Genomic DNA, 26,589 nt, shown 5'->3' with positions numbered 1-26,589 from the left:
CGATGTGAATATATTTTAATGTCATAAGCCAAACTCAGCAAGATAATCACTACAATTGACCAGAAAAAAAGTATTAAGACAGTGGGTAGCTTCTCTGAAGTGTATCACAAGACCTTTTCTTCTCTACTCCTCTCAGCGCCATGACACCAAATAGAACCTCCTTCCCCTGATGTTAAATAATTTAAAATATTCAAAGATATCATTTGAATTGTATGAACTTATAGATAAAAATACAACACCATCAAAAACTGTAGCATGATTAATTCAACTTTCACTTCATATAAAAAAAACGATTGAAGAAAAAGACAACCAAGAAATGACAAGGGAGTTTTGTATGTGTGTGAGTGTCCTTGGATAGGCAAAATATATATATTTTAAGTATACATTTCCTAATCATGCAAGATACACATTTTTATGAAATACTCTGCACAGAACTTTTTAATTAGTACAATGTATGATTACAGGTGCTTTTTTCATTGCCATTCTGTATCTTAAATCAAAGCACTTTTCCAGGAAGGATATGTTCTGTGGATAACATCCCTGAAAGTTCTTCACTTTGTATTCACACTAATATGGTGCAGAAGAAACTCATGGAATGGCTCATCTACACTTGCAAGAAAGGAATGCGGGTTAGTTGGGATACAACCAAAACATGATGGGATCAGTTTAAAGTTGCTACTACATCGTGCTGGACCAGGCAGTGAGACGCGTTGAGTGTAACTAGACAGCAAGTACCTCTGAGCAAGTCATGAAAGGAAGAAGCCATTTAAATGATGACCATTCATGTTCATCATTGTGCCAATGCACATGTGGCGGCAGGGCAGTTCTGAGAGAAGAGAACACTGGAGTAAGATCGGTTTATGACTGTATATCAGTGACATGTAGGATGTATTGTATAGTGCGAGAGTTAGTGACACAGACACAAGAGGTTTGGATGATATGAAAGACAAATGTCTTGACTGACGACTTGTTTGCTTTGTCAAGAAAGGAATAGTAAACAAGAAGCCACATTGGTTAATACTGATTAAAAATAAAATGTATCAACTAAGTACCATTGATCTCCCAGAATGAAATTACGACTAGAATAGCCTTCCATCCCCATAGGTGATCTCAAACTAAGCCTATCAACACATAGGATAACTTTAACAGTTAAGTATGGAGAGCCTGCTATTATAGCAAAGCCACGTGAGAGGTGCTAGCGGCAATATGTGATATTTTCCGCAAGTTCTATATTACTTTGTCACTCATTTCAGATACTGTAGACATGCCTGAGGCAAGAGAGAGCGGCAGATGAGCAGTACAATATCCTTCCACGATTACAGCATAATCAAAGCGATAAAATCATACAATTGTAAAAAGACACCATTCTACCCATGTCTATAATAAGAGACAGAGCAAGGAAACCGGCCGATGTTCACTTTTGGAAAAGGTTGCAGAAACATACTTTTTTTTCGGGGAGTTCCAGCGTGTCTAAGTTCTGACCTGGTCAAAGTGTAACCGCCTGCATTCTCTTTTTCCTAATACACTCTTAGTGTAACTTTCCAGCTCAGGCATTTCAAATTCTTATAGGGATTGATATGTTACTGCGACACGGGTCAAACTGAAGCTTAGCATAGTTGAAGCATGGAGCAGTGACACCAGAGGGGAGGTCAGTCTCCTTCAGACATGAGGTCAGCTTAGAGCAGTTTAAAGTTGACATGGCATTTCCAACTTGGGCCAGTCAGAAGAAGTCACACATTCTATGGGACTATGGAGGAGAGTAGTAGTAACACGCTGATGTTTAATGCAACAGGGGGAAAGGCGGAGACACACGTCAGAAAACAAATACAAATCAAGACAGTAAAAACACAATTCAACCAACAACAAAAAGTCCAGTTGTCAGATTACATTACACGACCGTCACAGACTGTAATGACCATGAGAGAGAGAGTGGAGGGGGGAGCAGGGAAAAACAGTTTGAAACTAAAAGCGCACAGAGGGGGTTTGTATAGAGCAAATCAGTGAAACAGTGAAGGAGAAAGAGCAGTTCTGAGTGCAAGAGGGGCATCAAGGAAATGTGTGATTCTGAGGACTAATTAATAAGGTGAACCTGGGAGTGCCAGCCGCAGTGTTTGTAACATGATTACATGTGTTTCAGTGAGGGAGGGGCTGAGCAGGGGGTAGGGGGGCACCAAGGAGCTGTCAGACACAATCAGCACTGAGAGAAGGTCAGCTTGATCTCATCCAGCACATTCCTAAGCAGCCCCGGCTCGTCACATTTAGCGTCGATAGACACGGTCTGATCAGCCTGCGACGGACAGGGACACAGACAGAGAGGGCAAACGTTACAAGGATGTCTGAGGAGAAGATCTCATTTGAGTTAAATGGAGACCAATATTTGGATGTCTGGCCCCCTGACTGACGAGGAGGAAGGCAGCTACTTACAGTTTTGACCAGCAGACACACGTGGTGACCCTGGATTGACCTGCTGTACATGGAGGCACAGGAATCAATCCTCTCCACCACTGGTTGAGACGGGAACACAAACGTAAGCTCATTAAACAACTCAAAATCTAAAAAGGTCTTTATTTATCACATCATCATCTAAATGTTCATTCAAAGATGGAGATTTCTGCAAGACGACACAATGAACTACAAATCACCTCAATAAATGTCCACTCTCAACCTAATACCTCCCAATGCCCTACCCTCTCCCCCTGTATTCCCCAGTCCCTATCATATCCCACACCTTCCCCCCCTGCCTCCCCTTCCCCAGTCCCAGTGTACCCACCAGAGAAGTGGTGGTGGAAGCAGATCCTAGCCACTAGATGGTGGAAAGGCTGGTTGACTCCCTCCAGCTTCAGAGAGCTTCCCTTGAGGTCCCCTGACTCCAACAGCTTAGCATACGCGTCACTGTAAACAACAACAATCACATTCACTACGCATCACATACTAGCTCACAAGCAGTTTAATCTTAAATTCAGATCAGGGCACAACACACTAAGCCAATAGCTCCAAATCTACAGTTAGGTAACGTTCATTATTATTAAAAACAGCAGAATGAGGTTCTTTGGGGACAGCTAGCTGCACTGACCTGTAGCAGGGAGTGGTGATCAGGTATGAGGTGCAGGTAAAGTGCAGTTTAAAGTCTAGTTTCTCATGAGTGGAGGAATCCTCAGTCTGTGGGAGAACATTATAACAGCAGAAGGTTAACAATACACTTTTACAAGTGAGGGAAAAGGTCAGTAGAACCTTGAGCAGTGAAATAGACTGTACCCAGAGTCAAAGAGGGATAGTGGGGGAATGTGAGGGCTTTGTGGAGAGCAAGACTAACTCACCTTGACTATGAAGGTGAGGGTTCCCTTCAGTTTCTGGGGCATCACAATGCTCTGCACTGAGAAGATGAACCGTGCCTCGTTAGAGATCCCTGAGGAACAAGAGAGAGAAAAAATTGATTCGTTTGAATGTAAACTGGGAATTTGATTATTTGGATGGGAATTTAGCTCTTCTTTCAACAACAGTCTCCATAGCTTTTTCCTCCTCCCAGTCTCTCCTGCTTCCTCACCGGGGGGCAGTTGGAAGGGCACAGTGAGGCTGTCGTGTGGGCCGGCTCCCTCAGGCCGCTGCAGCTTGGAGTTGAGAGAGTCCATCACATTGAACTCCATGGACTTGATGAAACTGTCACACTTATTTTCAAAGATGACAGAGACCACCACCTGGCTACCGTCATGCAGGTTCCCCTGGATGTCACACACCTAAAGAGGGAAAGAGAGAGGGATGAAGCGGAGGTCAACCCACTCCGTAGCCAGCAGTAGTCACACAAGGAGCCCAGCAAATTGACTTGCATGCAAACCAGCAAATCGATTCAACCATTCCAATCCCAACATGAATCCCATGGGATTTTTATGAAGCAACCTGGAAACAGCACTGATAGGACAGTAGAATCGTAACATCACACACTCAAGAGGATGCCCCTGGCTTATGGTGTTGTGAATAACAGGGTTACATTTTCCAATATACACATGTCTCTGCATAACACCTTGGTTATCACAGGGTGATTAAGCCAGGGGGCACAGTCTGAGAAAAAGCACAACCACACAGAACATCTAGAAGATTCTCCTGTAAAACCCATAGCCTGCAGTTCACAGAACTTCAGCCAATACCTCATCAGCATCCTGCTTCATCTTGAAAGAGAGAAAAAGAGGGAGCATAAGGAGGGGTCCACTTACAGTATATACAGTGCATTCGGAAAGTATTCAGACCACTTGACTTTTCCCACGTTTTTTACGTTACAGCCTTATTCTAAAATGGATTACATTTTTATTTTCCCTCATCAATCTACACACTTCAATCTTGTTCTCCCATCTCCACAGAGGAACTCTGGAGTTCTGTCAGAGTGACCATAGGGTTCTTGGTCACCTCCCTGACCAAAGCCCTTCTTCACTGATTGCTCAGTTTGGCTGGGCAACCAGCTCTAGGAAGAGTCTTCGTGGTTCCAAACTTCTTCCATTTAAGAATGACGGAGGCCACTGTGTTCTTGGGGATCTTCAATGCTGCATACATTTTTTGGTACCCTTCCCAAGATCTGTGCCTCGGAGCTCTACGGACAATTCCTTCGACCTCATGGCTTGGTTTTTGCTCTGACATGCACTGTCAACTGTGGGACCTTTTCAGAGACAGGTGTGTGCCTTTCCAAATCATGTCCAATCAATTGAATTTACCACAGGTAGACTCCAATCAAGTTGTAGAAACATCTCAAGGATGATCAATGGAAACAGGATGCACCTGAGCTCAATTTTCGACTCTCATAGCAAAGGGACTGAATACTTATGTAAATAAGGTATTTCTGTTTTTAATTTTAATAAAATGTGCAAATATTTCTAAAAACCTGTTTTTGCTTTGTCATTATGGGGTATTGTGTGTAGATTGATTTTTTAAATCCATTTTAGAATACGGCTGTAATGTAACAAAATGTGGAAAAAGGGAAGGGGTCTGAATACTTTCTGAATGCACTGTATTATATATATATCAATGGTACGACTCCTCCCAGTTCCAATTTGAGTGGCTATTCACATAGAAGATACACAACAATAGTATACTCCTCCAGTGGACCCAAGCGTCTCGCTCCATCCCACTCACCATCTTGATGTAGGAGTTCTCAGCCAGCAGGGCGTAATTGGACATGGGCTGTAAAGAGAGAAGAGCCTGGTCATTTCTCACTCAATATGCAAACAAGCGAACCAGACCCAGGTCTGGATTATGTATATATCGGGAGTGTATACACACTGCATACTTGACATACTTGTGTCAAATTAATGGGTGAAGGTAGGGAAGTTTTATATGGACAGTATTGCGGGGGCACAACTAACCTGTACCCCCGCAAACAGACTCGGTACCCCCTGTATATAGTCTCGTTATTGTGTTACTTTTTACTTTAGTTTATTTGGTAAATATTTTCTTCTTGAACTGCACTGTTGGTTAAGGGCTTGTAAGTAAGCATTTCACAGGAAGGTCTACACTTGTTGTATTTGGCACATGTGACAAATAAAGTTGAATTTGATTTGATTTATGACTTGAACGTCCAGTGGACAGGGATTGGACTGAGTGGACAGACTAAAAGGTGATTGTTTACTGACTGGTAGAGGCTCCTCGTCCTCCACCGTGCCGTTCTGCACAGATTCATCTCTGGCTCCATCGCTATGGTGATGATGATGGTGCTTCTTCTTCTTCTTCTTGTCCTTCTCCTTTTTCTGCTTCTTCTTCTTGTGCTTCGAGGATTTCTGAGAGGGAAACAAGCAGGGGATGGTGTAAAGGGCAGTCTATTCAGAAAGAGGGAGGGAGAGTTTCTGTGCTCAGACAAGATCTGTCAAAATACAGTATCCTGTTGCGCTAGTCTTTAATGTAGAATCCTTAGTAATGAATGATGCTGTCGCTTGTATGTGTATGTTTTGTAAGGTTTATAAAATAAAATGTATCCTTAGTAACAGCTGAGATTTGTCTCGTGATTATGACATCATCAGTAAAGTGGAGTAACTCACAGTCTCTTCAGGCTCAGAGTCTGCGACCACGGCAACCACACCAGACTCAGCCTCAGGAGTGGAGGCAGGGGGAGCGTCCGTTACTGCTGCGGCCTCCTGTCACCACACACACAGCCCTCAAAGTTAGTATGGACACATTTAAAAGGATTATTGACATACGCTGTCATTTATTGATCATATACCAGTACAGGTGGTAATAGTTTGGGTTAGTCGTAATTTGTTTGTTGTTTTGAAGTTGTCAAATCCTGACATTGTTCCAATGGACCCATTGTCAATAGTATCCCTTCACATCTGTACTTAAATGGAACAATAATCGACTCAAAAAACAGAAATACAGAAACATGTTCTGACAGGATGTGTGAACTGTGAAGTCACATTTGGGTGGCTGCTAGACGTAGCTTATTTCCTGAGGGCAGACAGTTGGTGTGGTGTAAACACAAAATCAACATGCAGAGCCCCGCGAACAAGGTATATCTAATGATCAGATTCTGCTTGAAACAGTCCCATACAGTAGTTCAGAACAGAGGACAGAGAGTGTGGGGTCACAGAGCTAAACTTTATGAACTAGTCTGGCTTTAAACTGAATACTGTACTGTTGTCATTAGTCTTCCACCTGGTCTAACACACGCAGAGTCACACACAGAGTCACACACAGAGTCACACACACTCAGTATGTAGTCAAAAACAGTCTATATGTAGTCATACTACACATGAAGAGCTGTGCTGTTGTTGCATTGGTTTAATAGGAACAACAAGAACCGTCAGCATGATTCCAGACACTGAGGCCCCTGAACTTGACAACAACAACTGTGACCCCACCACTGACGAGAAACAGACACACCGAGCAAAACCAAAACAGAGAGAACCAACATTAAAAACACGACAGGCCCAGAATGAGTAGGGTTACGTGACCTCAGAAAGAGAGGCAGTAATGCAAGGGTGAAAGAGAAAAGTGGATGGAAGGAAGGAAGGAAAGAACCACGCATGGCGAAGATGATCAGACAAGAGCAGAGGATGGATGAAGAGGTACTGTTAGAACACAAATAAATGACAACAAGGACAAGGAGTGACTAAGAGAGAGAGAGAGAGAGAGAGAGAGGAACTCAACCTGAGGGTCGGAGGGCACTGGAGCATTTGAGAGCCAGAAATCCAGATCCGAAGTCTACAACAGTGAGGGAGGGAGAGGGAGCAAGAGCACGGGGGGGATAGAGAGGTTAACATTTTAGCACTACCGCTTCATGAAAATGGATACAGAGATTACACTGTTATTTTCATGAATAAATCAAGTATTTCAAGATAGTGACTAGACATACTGCAATCTTAGAACAAATACTGATTGATACTTGATTTAATCTTTATTGCTGATAGGATGGTGAGGGGCCTTGAAAGAAGCAATGACAATGATTGATAAATGAAAATGACCAAAGAAATGTGTTTGCTTGACAGATTATCTTATATACATTTAATTCAATCAAATTCTTAGATTAGTTAAAAATGATTTAGTGTCAGTCTTAATTCTTCGATACCCTACACAGAATGACATTGTGCAAATCTTGTCCCTGTAAAAAAGGTAGTCCATCCCTTTGTGATGTCATACCTCCGGTGTGGAGGCAGGAGGCTGGGCTGCCACATCGTTGGTCACTTCTGAGTGGACAGGCTCCTCTGACCCAGCCTCCATAAGATCCTCCCCTTCCTCTTGTTTGCGTTTCTTCTTCTTCTTCTCTTTACCCTTCTACAATGACAACAAAAACACTCCTTAAGACAATAAGGTCACAAAAAACAGAGATGTCAAAAATATGAAAAATATTCCAAGGACATAAAGAATAGGGCCTCACCTTCCTCTCCTTGTCCTTCTTCTCCTTTCCGCACTTCTTCTTGGGCTCTGAAGCGACCTCCAACCCCTCCCCATCCTCTACGGGGCTCTTGAGGACCTCATCGGGACGGTGTGTCCTGACTGGCAGCTTTTTCTCGCTGTCTGCCAGGGGCCTGAGAGCACAGAGAGGAGACACATAAAACCACAGCCCTGGGTGTACATGGTGATTCTGGTCAAACTACAGCCATCGGCTGTTTCTCAATAGTCTTAACTAGCCTCCTTTCCTCCATAACCACTGATCTGGGAGGAAAAGACAGGTTATAAGCAGCATGGTGAAAACCTATCCAGTCGATTCACTTACTCAATTCCAGTGAAAGAAAGGAGATTAGGAAAGGAAGCTAGTTGAGACAAGTCCATCCACTCCACTCAGGTGCATGACATTTCAAACGCAAACTTACTCAGCACAAACCTTTAACACGTTTATCCAATATCAGAACTGGATTGATGCCTCTGTTGGTGACTGCAGTAACTGAGTAAGTTTACATGCACAGTAATAATTTGATATTAAACTGATTATGGCAGCAGGCAGATTATGCAATAGTCATGTAAACACTACTCTGCTCATCTTAAATCGGCGAACAGTCAAAATCAAAGTAAGTATATGCCGATTAAAACACCTGGTTTTCTGAGCAATCTTTCAAATTATTAGGACATATAAACACCTTAAATCGGCATTCTAGCAGTGCATTTGATCTGCATGTGCTAGCAGCAGCCGAGCGAGCCTCCCTCTTTAGCGAGAGTGAAGTGAGTTCGGGACAACTGAATGTATGCGTCTTAGAAGTAGTTTACACATTCAAACTTTATATGTCCTCAGAATGGTCACTGGGGTAGAATGTTTATTTTGATAGGGGATGTCCTGCATTGATCAGAGTGACATCAGGTAGATGGATTTCAGATGTGTCCATGTAAACAGGATTATGTGACATTTTTGTTCTTGCAAAGCATGTAAACGTTTTAATTGAACTATTATATTAATCTGACTATCCACAATAATCACATTGTTACCATACTCAGTAACTAACGATTCACATTATGTTGAAGAAGATCCATGGATTGGGTGAGGATTTGATTTGGGGATTTGACTGAGAAAATCAGCAGTTCCACTGAGAAATCCATAAACTCTCATCTTATCACATCAATCTGTTCATGTCAGTGAGAAGTGAGAGCGCTTTTCTTCAGCTCCAGCCACAAAGTGGGCACATTAACAGAGTTTTGTATGGAGGGAATGCTGATATTCTGAAGTGAGCTTGTAGAAGGTTTCAAATGGAGGAGGGGTGAGCAGGAGGAGAGTGTGTTGTTGAAAACAAGGATCAAACTTCAAACTGTAAAAGTCACATCATGCCCAAACACAGACAGAGAGAGAGACAGAGAGAAAGCAGATCAGTCAGTCGAGAGTCCAGGCCCAGACGGAGCTTTTCCTGGGGCTGGGAAGGTACTCACCTGTGAGATGCCACCAGCAAACTGCACAGTCAAGAGGACAGATGTGTGTGTGCGTGCATAAGAGAGACAGAGGGAAAGAACCACAGAGCAGAGCACAGCACAGTGAGAGGGAGTGTGTGAGGATGAAGAGGACCAGGCCAGCACCAGCCTCTCATCAGTGGAGCCAGGAAGAGATTATACACCCCCACAGAGTAGATAATAACACAGTCAGGTTATATATCCTACACTTTCATACTAATCCATTAGTGGACATCTGTAATACAGAGAGAGGTCAGTGACGATGAGTGAACTCACTTGTCCAGGTCGATGTTCAAAGCTTTGTGGGGGTCGTTGGGATCTTTGTCATCGTCATCACTGGGCAAGGCATTCTGAGACAGGAAGAGAATGGAGTTAGTGACAGAGCAAAACAACATCCTTGCATATGCGATTATTATCAAAGGTATGCCACATTTCTATTATCTGCAATACTCTGAACCACCTATGAAAGTGCCTGGCCTCTACCCCTGGCCTACTGTACCTCTGGCATCTCTTCAGTGACGATGTCCACCATGTGTGCGGGGGTGATGTCCTCCTCGCTCTCTGGGCCCGAGTCCCCCCTCCTCTGCCGGCCCTTCTCCCTCCTCTTCTTCTTGTCCTTCTTCTTCGCCTTGTTTTTCTCCCGACGCTCCTCTTCCAGCTTCACATACTGGTCTGACATTGGCATCCCTAAACCCAACGGGAAGGAGAAAGGAAGAGAAAGAGGAAGTGGGGTCAAGTTATTACACAGAAAGAAAAAGGCGAGACAGAAAGAGGTACAGAAGAGGGATTTAGTTATGACAGAGGCGAAGAGAGAAAGAGGGATACGGGTTAGGTTTGGAGTCCTGTGTGCAGATCCACTGACTGATACAGTGTACTTCGAAATCAATTGGTTATTAAGTAGTGGCCAGAGAAACTGACCTGGGACTTTGAGAGGCACACTGAGGTCAATCTGCACCACTGGAATGTGCTCCACACCAACAGCCTCCTGGTATACCTGCGCACACACAATAACATAGGGATGTGAATGGGCTTCTAGCCAATTTAATTATTTTGATTCTAAGACGTTGGGGGATGGGGGTGCTAACTAGTTAACCATAAGGTTGCAAGATTGAATCCCTGAGCTGACAAGGTAAAAATCTGTCGTTCTGCCCCTGAACAAGGCAGTTAGCCTAGGAACGGTGGGTTGTCATTGAAAATAAGAATGTGTTCTTAACTGACTTACCTACTTAAATAAAGGTCCAAAAAAAATTAAAAAAATTACTAAAAAATATATATATATACAAAAAAAAATATATAAAATAATAAAAATAAAATAAAAAAACAATCGGCCAAATCGGCGTCCAAAAATACCGATTTCCGATTGTTATGAAAACTTGAAATCGTCCCTAATTAAAAGACCATTCCGATTAATCGGTTGACCTCTAATATACACACACACACACACAGTACTAGTCAAAAGTTGACACACCTACTCATGCAAGGGTTTTTCTTTATTTTTCTATTTTCTAAATAGTGAAGACAAAATTATGAAATAACATATGGAATCATGTAGTAACCAAAATAAAAAAATAAAAAAGTGTTACACTTTCAAAATATATTTTTCAAAGTAGCCACCCTTTGCCTTGATGACAGCTTTGCACACTCTTGGCATTCTCTCAACCAGCTTCACCTGGAATGCATTTCCAACAGTCTTGAAGGAGTATATGCTGAGCACTTGTTCGATGCTTTTCCTTCACTCTGCGGTCCAACTCATCCCAAACCATCTCTATTGGGTTGAGGTCGGGTGATTGTGGAGGCCAGGTCATCCGATGGAGCACTTCATCACTCTCCTTCTTGGTCAAATAGCCCTTACACAGCCTGGAGGTGTGTTTTGGGTCATTGTCCTGTTGAAAAACAAATGATAGTGGGACTAAGTGCAAACCAGATGGGATGGCGTATCACTGTAGAATGCCGCTGGTAGCCATGCTGGTTAAGTGTGCCTTGAATTCTAAATAAATCACTGACAGTGTCACCAGCAAAGCACCCCCACACCTCATCCTCCACGGTGAGAATCACAAATGCGGAGATCATCCGTTCACCTACTCTGCGTCTCACAAAGACACGGCAGTTGGAACCAAAAATCTCAAATTTGGACTCATCAGACCAAAAGGACAGATTTCCACCAGTCTAATGTCCATTGCTCCTGTTTCTTGGCCCAAGCAAGTCTCTTTTTCTTATGGGTGTCTTTTAGTAGTGATTTATTTGCAGCAATTCGACCATGAAGGCCTGATCCATGCAATCTCCTCTGAACAGTTGATGTTGAGATGTCTATTACTTAAACTGTGTTAAGCATTTATTTGGGCTGCAATTTCTGAGGCTGGTACCTCTAATGAACTTATCCTCTGCAGCAGAGATAACTCTGGGTCTTCCATTCCTGTTGTGGTCCTCATGAGAGCCAGTTTCATCATAGCGCTTGATGGTTTCTGCGACTGCACTTGAAGAAACGTTCAAAGTTCTTGAAATGTTCCGGATTGACTGACCTTCATGTCTTAAAGTAATGATAGACTGTCGTTCCTCTTTACTTATTTGAGCTGTTATTGCCATAATATGGACTTGGTCTTTTACCAAATAGGCCTATCTTCTGTATATCATCCCTACCATGTCACAACACAACTGATTGGCTCAAACGCATTAAGAAGGAAAGAAATCCCACAAATTAACAAGGCACACCTGTTAATTGAAATGCATTCCAGGTGACTACCTCATGGAGCAGGTTGTGAGAATGCCAAGCGTGTGCAAAGCTGTCATCAAGGCAAAGGGTGGCTACTTTGAAGAATCACAAAAACACTTTTTTGTTAAGTACATGATTCCATGTGTTATTTAATAGTTTTGATGTCTTCACTATTACTGTACAATGTAGAAAATAGCATAAATAAAAACCCTTGAATGAGTAGGTGTGTCCAAACGTTTGACTGGTACTGTATATTTAAGTGGTTTGAAATGTGTAATGAATTACATTTCTGTAAGAGTCAGGTTAACACATAAGACGAGCAGCCGATTGGGTGATGATGCAGTGCGTACCTTCTGAGAGGACGGGGAGGCCTTGATGTAGAAGGGGTTGTTGGCCTGCTCTGCCTTCCTTACTTCTCTCCTCTGTTGGGAGGGAGAAACAGTATCAAGTCAGTCATATGAAAATGCTGTGGTGTTTACCGGTGTACCTCTTCAGTGTCTGACTGTTTTAGTATCACCAAAGATTTAACAACAGATCAACTGTTGAAAGAATTAAGGAGCTTGTATCTCAATGCATAGACAGCACGGATTATTGGCTTGTAAATTCCCATCTTACCTTAGCCAGTTCCTTCTCGTCCACTTCAGTGTAGCGTGGCTTGGTGTGTCTGGACTCCTCCTTGGCAAACACAGCCTTGCCCTTGGTCTTCCTACCCTCATCCTCAGACTCGCTCCCAGACGGAGGCTCGTTGATCCACACATCCAGGTCCAGACTGGGGACAAAACCGAGACAATAAATTCTCTGTCCGCATTTATAAAATTGTACCGAATCATCCAGTTGTTTTTATACGGTATGACTTTGCTCGCATAAAAATTGTGAATGGAAATGTAGTTACAAACAGCATATACAACAAAGCTACTTTGTATTATCTAAAATTGTCCAACGGGCTGCATAAAGTACACTGAACAAAAATTTAAAAACACAACATGCAACAATTTCAAAGATTTTACTGAGTTACAGTTCATACTGTGCATTCGGAAAGTAATCAGACCCCTTGAGTTTTTCCACATTGTTACGTTGAATACATTTTTTCCCCTCATCATTCTACACACAATACCCCATAAGGTATATCATTTATTTTTATTTGTTTTAATCTAAACAGAAATACCTTATTTACATACGAACAGTTGAAGTCGGAAGTTTACATACACTTATGTTGGAGTCATTAAACCCCGTTTTTCAACCACTCCACAAATTTCTTGTTAACAAACTATTGTTTTGGCAAGTCGGTTAGGACATCTACTTTGTGCATGACACGAGACATTTTTCCAACAATTGTTTACAGACAGATTATTTCACTGTATCACAATTCCAGTGGTTCAGAAGTTTACATACAGTCATGGCCAAAAGTTTTGAGAATGACACAAATATACATTTTCACAAAGTCTGCTGCCTCAGTTTGTATGATGGCAATTTGCATATACTCTAGAATGTGATGAAGAGTGATCAGATGAATTGCAATTAATTGCAAAGTCCCTCTTTGCCATGCAAATGAACTGAATCCCCCCAAAACATTTCCACTGCATTTCAGCCCTGCCACAAAAGGACCAGCTGACATGTCAGTGATTCTCTCGTTAACACAGGTGCGAGTGTTGACGAGGACAAGGCTGGAGATCACTCTGTCATGCTGATTGAGTTTGAATAACTTGCACCTAAATCAACCACTTATCAGATCATCAAGAACTTCAAGGAGAGTGGTTCAATTGTTGTGAAAAAGGATTCAGGCCCAAGAAAGTCCAGCAAGCACCAGGACCGTCTCCTAAAGTTGATTCAGCTGCGGGATCGGGGCACCACCAGTACAGAGCTTGCTCAGGAATGGCAGCAGGCAGATGTGAGTGCATCTGCACGCACAGTGAGGCGAAGACTTTTGGAAGATGGCTTGGTGTCAAGAAGGGCAGCAAAGACGCCACTTCTCTCCAGGAAAAACATCAGAGATAGACTGATATTCTGCAAAAGGTACAGGGATTGGACTGCTGAGGACTGGGGTAAAGTCATTTTCTCTGATGAATCCCCTTTCCGATTGTTTGGGGCATCCGGAAAAAAGCTTGTCCGGAGAAGACAAGGTGAGCGCTACCATCAGTCCTGTGTCATGCCAACAGTAAAGCATCCTGAGACCATTCATGTGTGGGGTTGCTTCTCAGCCAAGGGAGTGGGCTCCCTCACAATTTTGCCTAAGAACACAGCCATGAATAAAGAATGGTACCAACACATCCTCCGAGAGCAACTTCTCCCAACCATCCAGGAACAGTTTGGTGACAAACAATGCCTTTTCCAGCATGATGGAGCACCTTGCCATAAGGCAAAAGTGATAACTAAGTGGCTCGGGAAAGAAAAAAACATCAATATTTTGGGTCCATGGCCAGGAAACTCCCCAGACCTTAATCCCATTGAGAACTTGTGGTCAATCCTCAAGAGGCGGGTGGACAAACAAAAAGCCACAAATTCTGACAAACTCCAAGCATTGATTATACAAGAATGGGCTGCCATCAGTCAGGATGTGGCCCAGAAGTTAACTGACAGCATGCCAGGGCGGATTGCAGAGGTCTTGAAAAAGAAGGGTCAACACTGCAAATATTGACTCTTTGCATCAACTTCATGAAATTGTCAATAAAAGCCTTTGACACTTGTGAAATGCTTGTAATTATACTTCAGTATTCCATAGTAACATCTGACAAAATATCTAAAGACACTGAAGCAGCAAACTTTGTGGAAATTAATATTTGTGTCATTCTCAAAACTTTTGGCCACGACTGTACACAAAGTTAACTGACTTTAAACAGCTTGGAAAATTCTAGAAAATAACGTCATGGCTTTAGAAGCTTCTGATAGGCTAATTGACATCATTTGAGTCAATTGGAGGTGTACCTGTGGATGTATTTCAAGACCTACCTTCACACTCAGTGCCTCCTTGCTTGACATCATGGGAAAATTAAAATCAGCCAAGACCTCAGAAAATAAATTGTAGACCTCCACAAATCTGGTTCATCCTAGGGAGCAATTTCCAAATGCCTGAAGGTACCACATTCATCTGTACAAACAATAGTACGCAAGTATAAACACAATGGGACCACGCAGACGTCATACCGCTCAGGAAGGAGACGGGTTCTGTCTCCTAGAGATGAACGTACTTTGGTGCGAAAAGTGCAAATCAATCCCAGAACAACAGCAAAAGGACCTTGTGAAGATGCTGGAGGAAACAGGTACAAAAGTATCTATATCCACAGTAAAACGAGTCCTATATCGACATAACCTGAAAGACCGCTCAGCAAGGAAGAAGCCACTGCTCCAAAACCACCATAAAAATAGCCAGACTATGGTTTGCAACTGCACATGGGGACAAAGATCGTACTTTTTGGAGAAATGTCCTCTGGTCTGATGATATATTGAAGCAACATCTCAAGACATCAGTCAGGAAGTTAAAGCTTGCTCGCAAATGGGTCTTCCAAATGGACAATGACCCCAAGCATATTTCCAAAGTTGTGGCAAAATGGCTTAAGGACAACAAAGTCAAGGTATTGGAGTGGCCATTACAAAGCCCTGACTTCAACCCTATAGAAAATTTGTTGGCAGAACTGAAAAGGTGCGTGCGAGCAAGGAGGCCTACAAACCTGACTCAGTCACACCAGCTCTGTCAGGAGGAACGGGCCAAAATTCACCCAAATTATTGTGGGAAGGTTGTGGAAGGCTACCCGAAACATTTGACCCAAGTTAAACAATTTAAAGGCAATGCTACCAAATACTAATTGTATGTAAATTGTATGTAAGTGTATGTAAACTTCTGACTCACTGGGAATGTGATGAAAGAAATTGTGGATTAAATGTCAGGAATTGTAAAAAAAAAAAACTGAGTTTAAATGTATTTAGCGAAGGTGTATGTAGACCCTTTGCTACGAGACTCAAAATTGAGCTCCAGTGTATCCTGTTTCAAATGATAATCCTTGAGATGTTTCTACAACTTGATTGGAGTCCACCTGTGGTAAATTCAATTGATTGGATATAGTTTGGAAAGGCACACACCTGTCTATATAAAAGGTCCCACATTTGACAGTGCATGTAAGAGCAAAAACCATGACATGAGGTCGAAGGCACAGATCTGGGAAAGGGTACCAAAACTGTCTGCAGCATTGAAGGTCCCCAAGAACACAGTGGCCTCCATCAATCTTAAATGGAAGAAATTTGGAACCACCAAGACTCTTCCTAGAGCTGGCAGCCCGGCCAAACTGAGGGGGAGAAGGGCTATGGTCAGGGAGGTGACCAAGAACCTGATGGTCACTCTGACAGAGTTCCTCTGTGGTGATGGGAGAACCTTCCAGAAGGACAACCATCTGTGCAGCATTCCACCAATCAGGCCTTTATGGTAGAGTGGTCAGTAAAAAGGCACATGACATCCCGCTTGGAGATTGCCAAAAAGACTCTCAGATCACAAGAAATAAGATTTTCTGGTCTGATGAAACCAAGATTGAACTTTTTGGCCTAAATGCCAAGTGTCACGTCTGGAGGAAACCTGGCACCATCCCTACGGTGAAGTATGGTAGTGGCAACTAGGGTTGCAAAGGGTCGGAAACTTTTCTGGAAATTTTCCATGGGTAGTTAAGCCCGGGAATTTGGGGAATTTTGCTTAAAATCATCAAAAAAGTTAGCTTATAACAGTGAACCTTTTTTGTGGGATACACATAAAGCAATTCTAGGTCTTGTGGCATATTTTGGTTAAACTATCCCCAACTCAATGGAATTGCAACCCTTTGCATGCACAGTGCATTCTTCCATCAAGTGTACAGCTGATTCTCAAGATCTTGCACACTAATGAGATGCTATTGAGCCCACACTACTACACTGTCTGAGCCAAGGACTACATGCTTTTGATTACAATACTGGGTGGGGTGAACATATCTTATATGACATACATGATTTTTTTGTTAACTAGTAAATAGTAGCCTACAAAGTGTGTTTAAATCATTTCTAACTTGTTAACAATTTCTGCTAGTTAGTTTTTGCTACCATGTGGGTTTTAGCTTGCTTGAGCCTGCTAACTGAGGAGTGTTAATTCACCTGTTTCCATACATGTTTCATTTTAAAACATTTATCTTACAAAGGAGTTGTTTAATCTAACTGCTTAACTATTTATCTGTACATGGAATTGTGGATTGTTTCTTTTTTACTCTTTTTTTCTACACTTTACAGGAAAATGCCACAGGCACCATCTGATGTGTGGAGACATTTCACTGCAGCTAATGGAGAAGGAAAAGCTGTGTAACGTTTGCAAATACTGTGCCAAATCATATGTAACAAATGCAACAAAGATGCAGAATCATCTGGCCAAGTGCATAAAGTTCCCTCAGCACTCACAAAAAGCAACCTCTGACAAAAGTCCCTCTACTTCTAGTCGAGGTGAAAATTATTAATCAGAAACCTTATTGATTGCAACAGCTTATGGTCCTGCTGGAATCATATTTTTTTTGACTCTATGGGGGAACGAAGTCAGAAATGCTGATAATGTCTTGCTCGAGCTGTGTATGCAACTGGTTCACCTCTGATGCTCACAGGCAATATGTATTGGAAGACATTTCTGTATGTTTCTTCACAAGCATACACCCCTCCAACCAGACATGCTTTATCTACTAATTTGCTGTATGCAGAGTTCAACAGAGTTCAAGTGAAGGTCAAGCAAATTATAGAGAAAACCGACTGTATTGCAATCATCTCTGATGGGTGGTCGAATGTTTGTGGGCAAGGAATAATTAAATACATAATCTCCACCCCTCAACCAGTATTCTACAAGAGCACAGACACAAGGGAAAACAGACACACCGGTCTCTACATTGCAGATGAGCTGAAGGCAGTAGTCAATGACCTTGGACCACAAAAGGTATTTGGACTGGTGACAGACAATACTGCGAACATGAAGGCTGCTTGGTCTAAAGTGGAGGAGTCCTACCCTCACATCATACCCATTGGCTTTGCTGCTCATGCATTGAATCTGCTCCTCAAGGACATCATTGCACTGAAACAATGGATACACTCTACAAGAGAGCCAAGGAAATGGTTAGGTATGTGAAGGGTCATCAAGTTATTGCAGCGATCTACCTCACTAAGCAAAATGAGAAGAATAAGAGCACCACATTGAAGCTGCCCAGCAACACCCTTTGGGGTGGTGTTGTCATCATGTTTGACAGTCTCCTGGAGGGGAAGGAGTCTCGCCAAGAAATAGCCATATCAGTCTGCCAATATGGACAGCCCTATCAAGAGGATCCTCCTGGATGATGCATTTTGGGAGAGGGTGGTAAGCAGCCTGAAACCTATAGCAGATGCCATTGCACGGATTGAGGGAGACAATGCCATCCTGTCTGATGTTCAGACTCTACTTGCAGATATAAGAGAAGACATCCGTACTGCCCTGCCCACTTCACTGTTGCTCCAAGCAGAGGAAACTGCAGTTCTGAAACGCATCAAAAAGCGTGAAGACTTCTGCCTGAAGACCATACACGCCGCAGTATACATGTTGGACCCCAAGTATGCTGGCAAGAGCATCCTCTCTGGTGCAGAGATCAACAAGGGCTATGGTGTAATCACTACTGTGTCTCACCACCTTGGCCTGGATGAGGGCATGGTTCTTGGCAGTCTGGCAAAGTACACTTCCAAGCAAGGGCTTTGGGATGGAGATACAATATGGCAGTCGTGCCAACATATATCTCATCAGCCACCTGGTGGAAGGGAGTTTGTGGATCTGAAGCGCTTTCCCCTGTTGCTTCCATCATCCTCCAAATCCCACCAACATCAGCCACCTCAGAGCGCAACTGGTCCTTGTTTGGGAACACACACACCAAAGCACGCAACAGGCTTGAAAAATAGGTGGCCATCCGGGCAAATTTGAGGCTTTATGAGCCTGACAACGAGCCATCCTCAACAAGGTTGGAAGGTGAAGATGAGGCTTCAGAGTCTGATGTTCAAGAGGTGTACATTGAGGACGTCCAGGAAGACATGGAAGCCTGAGAGGAAGACAACCAAAGCTTTAGTTTCTAGACTATCATTTTACAGATGTATGTTAAATGTTTGTGGGAGATGTTATGGATCATTCAATATTCCCTTTCTTTTGTTGTTCAGTGAAATCATCCCATGTGAAGAGTCAACTCACTTAAAGTTCAATTCGTAACTAAATTGTTTTTTAATATTTCTATTGGAAGGATTTAATCATTTGCAATTATGTCTACTTATGATAAGGTAAAATGTTTGTTTCTGTCTCCATAAGATATGGTAAATATATCCAATGCAAAAGAAATCTACATTTAAATGGTATTAATATTCATTTGCATATATTTCCGTTAATTCACATATATTCCCGTTAATTCCCACGGAACGTTTCCACCTCTGAATACTCCCCAAAATGTGCAACCCTAGTGGAAGCATCATGCTGTGGGATGTTTTTCAGTGGCAGGGACTGGGAAACTAGTCAGGATCAAGGGAAAGATGAACAGAGCAAAGTAGAGAGAGATCCTTGATTTAAACCTGCTCCAGAGTGCACAGGACCTCAGACTGGGGGCGAAGGTTCACCTTCCAACAGGACAACGACCCTAAGCACACAGCCCTATCCCATCTGGACTAAAATAATGTCTATCTAAGAATGCTGTTCATTGACTACAGCTCAGCATTCAACACCATAGTACCCTCCAAGCTCATCATCAAGCTGGAGAACCTGGGTCTCAACCCCACCCTGTGCAAATGTGTCCTGGACTTTGACGGGCCGCCCCCAGGTGGTGAAGGTAGGAAACATCTCCACTTCACTGATCCTCAACAATGGGGCCCCACAAGGGTGCGTGCTCAGCCCCCTCCTGTACTCCCTGTTCACCCACGACAGCGTGGCCATGCACGCCTCCAACTCACTCATCAACTTTGCAGACGACACAACAGTAGTGGGCTTGACTACCAACAACGACGAGACAGCATACAGGGAGGAGGTGAGGGCTCTTGGAGTGTGTTGTCAGGAAAATAACCTCTCACTCAACGTCAACAAAACAAAGGAAATGATCGTGGACTTCAGGAAACAGCAGAGGGAGCATCCCCCTATCCACATCAATGGTACAGTAGTGGAGAAAGTGGAAAGTTGTAAGTTCCTCTGCGTACACATCACAGACAAACTGAAACGGTCCACCCACACAGACAGTGTGGTGAAGGCACAACAGCGCCTATTCAACCTCAGGAGGCTGAAGAAATTTGGCTTGTCACCCAAAGCCTGGACTAACTTTTACAGATGCACAATTGAGAGCATCCTGTCAGGCTGTATCACTGCCTGGTACGGCAATTGCACTGCCCTCAACCGCAAGGCTCTCCAGAGGGTGGTGCGATCTGAACAACGCATCACTGGGGGCAAACTACCTGCCCTCCATGACACCTATAGCAACCGATGTCACAGGAAGGCCAAAAAGATCATCAAGGACAACAACCGCCTGAGCCACTGCCTGTTCACACTGCTACCATCCAGAATGCAAGGTCAGTACAGGTTCATCAAAGCTGGGACCGAGAGACTGAAAAACAGCATCTCAAGGCCACCAGACTGCTAAACAGCAATTACTAACTCAGAGACGCTGCTGCCTACATTGAGACCCAATCACTGGCCACTTTAATAATTGGATCACTTGTCACTTCAATCAATGCCACTTTAAATAATGTTTACATATGTTACATTACTCATATCACATGTATTTTATACCATCTATTGCACCTTGCCTATGCCACTCGGCCATTGCTCATCCATATACTTATATGTACATATTCTCATTCACCCCTTTAGATTTGTGTGTATTAGGTAGTTGTTGGGGAATTGTTAGATATTACTGCACTGTCAGAACTAGAAGCACAAGCATTTCGCTACACTCGCATTAACATCGGCTTGAAGACTATGCAGGAGTGGCTTCAGGACAAGACTCAATGTCCTTGAGTGGCACAGCCAGAGCCCAGACTTGAACCCGATCGAACATCTCTGGAGAGACCTGAAAATAGCTGTGTAGTGACGCTCCCCATCCAACCTGACAGAGCTTGAGAGGATCTGCAGAGAAGAATGAGAGAAACTCCCCAAATACAGGTGTGCCAAGCTTGTAGTTTTATACCCAAGAAAACTCAAGACTATAATCGCTGCCAAAGATGCTTCAACAAAGTACTGAGTAAAGTGTCTGAATACTTATTTAAACGTGATATCTCAGTTTCTTGTTTTGAATACATTTGCAAACATTTCTGAAAACCTGTTTTTGCTTTGTCCTTATGGGGTATTGTGTGTACATTGATGAGGGGGAAAAACATTTCATCCATTTTAGAATAAGCCTGTAACGTAACAAAAGGGGGGAAAAGATAACGGGTCTGAATACTTTCCAAATGTACTGTATAAAGGAAGTCAGTCAATTGAAATACATTCATTAGGCCCCAATCTATGGATACCTTAAAAAAAGGTAAGGGTGTGGATCAGAAAACCAGTCAGTATCTTGTGTGACCACCATTTGCCTCATGCAGTGCGACACATCTCCTTCGCATAGAGTTGATCAGACTGTTGATTGTGGCCTACTGGAATGTTGTCCCACTCATCTTCAATGGCTGTGCGAAGTTTCTGGATATTGGCGGGAACATGAACACGCTGTCGTACAAGTTGATCCAGAACATCCCAAACATGCTCAATAGGTGACATGTCTGGTGAGTATGGAAGAACTGGGACATTTTCATCTTTCAGGAATTGTGTACAGATATTTGCGACATGGGGCCGTGCATTATCATGTTGAAACATGAGGTGATGGATGAATGGCACGACAATGGGCCTCAGGATCTAGTCACGGTATCTCTGTGCATAGAAATAGCCATCGACACAATGCAATTGTGTTTGTTGTCTGTAGCTTATGGCTGCCCATACCATAACACCACCGCCACCATGGGGCACTCTGTTCACAGCGTTGACATCAGCAAACCGCTCGCCCACATGATGCCATACACGCTGTCTGTCATCTGCCCGGGTACAGTTAAAACCGTGATAAATCAGTTGAGGCGCACACTTCTCCAGCATACCAGTGGCCATCGAAGGTGAGCATTTGCCCACTGAAGTCGGCCATGATGCCAAACCGCAGTCAGGTCAGGACCCTGGTGAGGACGACAAGCACGAAGATGAGCTTCACTGAGACGGTTTGACAGTTTGTGCAGAAATTCTTCGGTTGTTCAAACACTCAGTTTTATCAGCTGTCCAATGAAATAAAAATTATTTTAAAAGTCCGGGGGGGCTGGTCTCAGATGATCCCGCAGGTGAAGAAGCCGGATGTGAAGGTCCTGGGCTGGCGTGGTCACACGTGGTATGCGGTTATGAGGCCGGTTGGATGTACTGCCTGTATTCTCTAAAACGATGTTGGAGGCGGCTTATGGTAGAGAGATGAACATTAAATTATCTGGCAACAGCTCTGGTGGACATTCCTGCAGTAAGCATTCCAATTGCATGCTCCCTCAAAACTTGAGACATCTGTGGCATTGTGTGACAAAACTGTTGCGTTTAGATTTTTGTTCAGTGTAGTACTATAAAATATATTTCTGATGTTGTATATTACTATAAGCTTAATTGTGAGTAGGGGAGAGCAGCAGGCAGACTGACCCTTCAGGGACAGGCACTTTCTTCTGTGCCTTGGGGGCCACAGGGTTGAGCTCTCCAGCAAACAGAGCTGTCACCTCCTCAGCTACCTCCACGTCCTTCTGTTGCAGCTTCTGGATGTACTTCACCAGCTGCAGGATGCAGGAAGCCTGGGGAGGGTAGAGGGGAGCACAGAGAGAGAAGTATACTGGAAAAGGTATTCTCCTTTCAAATGGCCAATAGCCCCGAGGTTGACCGATGTTAGCCGTGTGACTCACCCTCTCCTGCACCTCCAGGTTGTCACTCTGGACAAACACAGGCAGCCTGTCAATGAGAAGCTGGCTGGTCTCCTGGGCCACCTTGCTGTCCACTGGCGCCCCCTCCTGGCCGCGCAGCACCGTAGAAAACAGCTTGGCAGCGTTCTGCACGTACACGGCCTGGATGTGGCCTGGCAGGGTGGCCACCTTGGGCCGCAGCATGGCCTCCAGAGTCGCCATGGGGTCCTCCAGGTGTCTGGGGGGGAGATAGGAGGATGGCACAGGATGAGGGATAAGCCAATGATACAGGGCTGAACTGGCCTGATTTTAGCTAGTTTGACTTAGTGGAAAACATTCTTGCTAAAAACCGTGTGTGTGCATGTGTTCTTATAGAGGAGGAATGGATGAATACATACTCGGAGAACTCTCCACAGATCCAGGCGGCGGCGTAGAGCACCTCACAGATGCCGTTGTGCTGTGTGTTGCCGGTCAGCAGGTGGGCGTTGTCCAGCAGAGTAGCCATCTGGGCCACGGCGAAGGCTCGGATGGCTTTCACCCGGATGGCAACGTCCAGCATCTGGGAGGCGATGAGGTGGCCGTGCCGCGTGCCCTCTAGACGGGTCAGCTCCACTAGGATACTGATGTACCTGAGAGACGGAAACAGAGACAGACGGTCAGACTGATGTACTTGAGAGACAGGTGAGAAAGTCAGTGGAAGGTAGGCCCCTAAATGGCAGGTAAACCCCAAAAAAGAAGACAAGTAGTGCGATGCAAAAACTTTTGTGAATTATTTACAAATAATTTACAGCAAGACGCATTACTGCAATGCGTTTTGAATCGTGAGCATTTCAACTCTATTTGAGAGACACGGAGATTCAAACTCACAGAAAGTATGAATCTAAAAGAATCAGACCAATACATTTGCCCTGCCAGTAAGTTGTGCTGACCATTCAAAGTTGGTGATGTACTGGTAGTTGCTCTGGCTGCAGATGTCAATGATCTTGGTGAGCAGCTCATCTCTGTAAGTGGTTCCCTCGGCTTTGTCCACGTGCAGCATCAGCTTCTTCACTATCTCCATCAGGTTCTTCTTGGACACCTAAGACCACACCAATGAGTAGTTAATGAGAAACAGAGCAATGGGGACATCAGAAACTGGACTGTGATCAGGGAGGCATTAGGCTATACATACAGTCAGTACCAGTCAAAGGTTTGGACACACCTACTCATTCAAGGGTTTTTCTTTATTTTCTACTATTTTCTACATTGTAGAATAATAGTGAAGACATCAAAACTATGAAATAACACATTTGGAATCATGTAGTAACCAATCATGTAGTAACCCTTTACCTTGACAGCGTTGCACACTCTTGGCATTCTTTCAACCAGCTTCACCTGGAATACTTCTCCAACAGTCTTGAAGGAGATCCCACATATGCTGAGCACTTGTTGGATGCTTTTCCTTCACTCTGCGGTCCAACTCATCCCAAACCATCTCAAATTGGGTTGAGGTCAGGTGATTGTGGAGGTCAGGTCATCTGATGCAGCACTCCATCACTCTACTTCTTGATCAAATAGCCCTTACACAGCCTGGAGGTGCGTTTTGGGTCATTGTCCTGTTGAAAACAAATTATACCATCCCATCTGGTTTAGGCTTAGTGGGACTGCTGGTAGCCATGCTGGTTAAGTGTGCCTTGAATTCTAAATAAATCACTGACAGTGTCACCAGCAAAGCACCCCCACACCATCACATTCTCCTCCATGCTTCAAGGTGGGAACCACAGATGCGGAGATCATCCATTCACCTACTCTGCGTCTCACAAAGACACGGCGGTTGGAACCAAAAATCTCTTCTTATTGGTGTCCTTTAGTAGTGGTTTCTCTGCAGCAATCAACCCTGCAAGCCTGATTCACATAGTCTCCTCTGAACAGTTGATGTGGAAATGTGTCTGATACTTGAACTCTGTGAAGCATTTATTTGGGCTGCAATTTCTGAGGCTGAGTAGCAGAGGTAACTTGATCATAGCGCTTCATGGTTTCTGCGACTGCACTTGAAGAAACTTTCAAAGTTCTTGAAATGTTCCATATTGACGGACCTTCATGTCTTAAAGTAATGATGGACTAATTTCTCTTTGCTTATTTGAGCTGTTCTTGCCATGGACTTCCTCTTTTACTAAATAGGGCTATCTTCTGTATACCACCCCTACCTTGTCACAACACAACTGATTGGCTCAAACGCACTAAGATGGAAAGAAATTCCACAAATTAACAAGGCACACCTGTTAATTGAAATGTATTCCAGGTGACTACCTCAAGAAGCTGGTTGAGAGATTGCCAAGTGGGCAAAGCTGTCATCAAGGCAAAGGGTGGCTACTTTGAAGAACCTCAAATATAAAATATATTTTGATTTATTCAACACTTTTTTGGTTACTACATGATTCCATGTGTTATTTCATAGTTTTGATGTCTTCACTATTAGTAAAAATAAATTAAAACCCTGGAATGAGTAGTTGTCCAAACATTTTAGTGGTACTGTAGATATCAATGAAATTTGGTTTTTGAGCTTAGGGCATTTCCCCATGAGTAGATATAGGTGGTGAAGACATGGGGGTAGGGTCAGTGTGTATTCAATGACCATGTGTTATGACAGTGACAAGCACCATGCCGTAGAGCAGGTCGAGAGCCCTCAGGCGGATGGACTCGTCCTTGTCATCCAGACATTGGAGGATGAGGTCCTTGTGGGACTGGACAGACTTGGGATGAGTCTTCAGTATCTTGGACATGGCCAGCAGGCCCAGGTACTTCACTATGAACAGAAATAACACACTCAGTGGCCTGGGCCCTATACACAGGGCCTTCTATTCTACTTCCACATGCACTAGAGTAGCGGTTCTGCACTATGGAGACTGCTCCACAAGCCATACATCATGCCTTTACACTCTGTAGTATACATTACCTTATGGCTATAGCCTGCCTCCCAGTACTCAGGCCCCTTGACTTTTTACACATTGTTAAATTACAGCCTTATTCTAAAATGTATGAAATAAATGTAAAAAATCCTCAATCTACACACAATACCCCATAATGACAATGCAAAAACAGGTTTTTAGAAAGTTTTGCAAATGTACAATTTCTTTTACAGAAATACCTTATTTACGTAAGTATTCAGACCCTTTGCTATGAGACTCGACATTGAGCTCAGGTGCATCCTGTTTCCATTGATCATCCTCGAGATGATTCTACAACTTGGAATCCACCCGTGGTAAATTCAATTGATTGGAAATGATTTGGAAAAGGCACACACTTGCCTATATAAAGGTCCCACAGTTGACAGTGCATGTCAGAGCAAAAACCAAGCCAGGAGGTCGAAGGAATTGTCCATAGAGCTCCGAGACAGGATTGTGTTAGCCACAGATCTGGGGAAGGGTACTAAAAAATGTCTGCAGCGTTGAAGGTCCCCAAGAACACAGTGGCCTCCATTCTTAAATGGAAGAAGTTTAGAACTACCAAGACTCTTCCTAGAGCTGGCCGGCTGGCCAAACTAAACAATCGGGGGAGAATGGCCTTGGTCGCTAACAGAGCTAGAGTTCCTCTATGGAGATGAAAGAACCTTCCAGAAGGACAACCAGCAC

The 26,589-nt window shown here is 43.6% G+C and overlaps 1 protein-coding gene across 8 annotated transcripts in view; it reads right to left on the bottom strand.

Annotated features, from left to right (window-relative positions):
* Positions 1-26,589, bottom strand: part of LOC106584401 (AP-3 complex subunit delta-1) — a 41,631-nt gene continuing 15,042 nt past the window's right edge. The window contains exons 12-35 of one of the 8 annotated variants that reach the window (XM_014169676.2): positions 25,618-25,763; positions 23,908-24,056; positions 23,377-23,607; positions 22,982-23,216; positions 22,728-22,873; positions 12,674-12,827; positions 12,409-12,480; positions 10,267-10,342; positions 9,848-10,035; positions 9,625-9,698; positions 9,331-9,351; positions 7,853-8,003; positions 7,615-7,749; positions 7,126-7,179; positions 6,018-6,113; positions 5,616-5,759; positions 5,119-5,166; positions 4,143-4,163; positions 3,545-3,734; positions 3,318-3,406; positions 3,074-3,159; positions 2,771-2,892; positions 2,425-2,504; positions 1-2,287 (exon numbers count right to left, since the gene is read on the bottom strand). In XM_014169676.2, the coding sequence (XP_014025151.2) occupies positions 2,192-2,287; positions 2,425-2,504; positions 2,771-2,892; positions 3,074-3,159; positions 3,318-3,406; positions 3,545-3,734; positions 4,143-4,163; positions 5,119-5,166; positions 5,616-5,759; positions 6,018-6,113; positions 7,126-7,179; positions 7,615-7,749; positions 7,853-8,003; positions 9,331-9,351; positions 9,625-9,698; positions 9,848-10,035; positions 10,267-10,342; positions 12,409-12,480; positions 12,674-12,827; positions 22,728-22,873; positions 22,982-23,216; positions 23,377-23,607; positions 23,908-24,056; positions 25,618-25,763 (2,804 nt within the window). In that variant the 3' untranslated portion in view covers positions 1-2,191. The remainder of the gene's footprint in view (positions 2,288-2,424; positions 2,505-2,770; positions 2,893-3,073; positions 3,160-3,317; positions 3,407-3,544; positions 3,735-4,142; positions 4,164-5,118; positions 5,167-5,615; positions 5,760-6,017; positions 6,114-7,125; positions 7,180-7,614; positions 7,750-7,852; positions 8,004-9,330; positions 9,352-9,624; positions 9,699-9,847; positions 10,036-10,266; positions 10,343-12,408; positions 12,481-12,673; positions 12,828-22,727; positions 22,874-22,981; positions 23,217-23,376; positions 23,608-23,907; positions 24,057-25,617; positions 25,764-26,589) is intronic. The other 7 variants (XM_014169677.2, XM_014169678.2, XM_014169680.2 and 4 more) reach the window with 7 other exon arrangements.

This window comes from Salmo salar, chromosome ssa23 (assembly GCF_905237065.1).
Source record: "Salmo salar chromosome ssa23, Ssal_v3.1, whole genome shotgun sequence".
In the NCBI taxonomy this organism is placed as follows: Eukaryota; Metazoa; Chordata; class Actinopteri; order Salmoniformes; family Salmonidae; genus Salmo; species Salmo salar.
The sequence above is the reverse complement of the archived record's forward strand: the minus strand, read 5'-3'. Positions and strand labels throughout refer to the sequence as shown.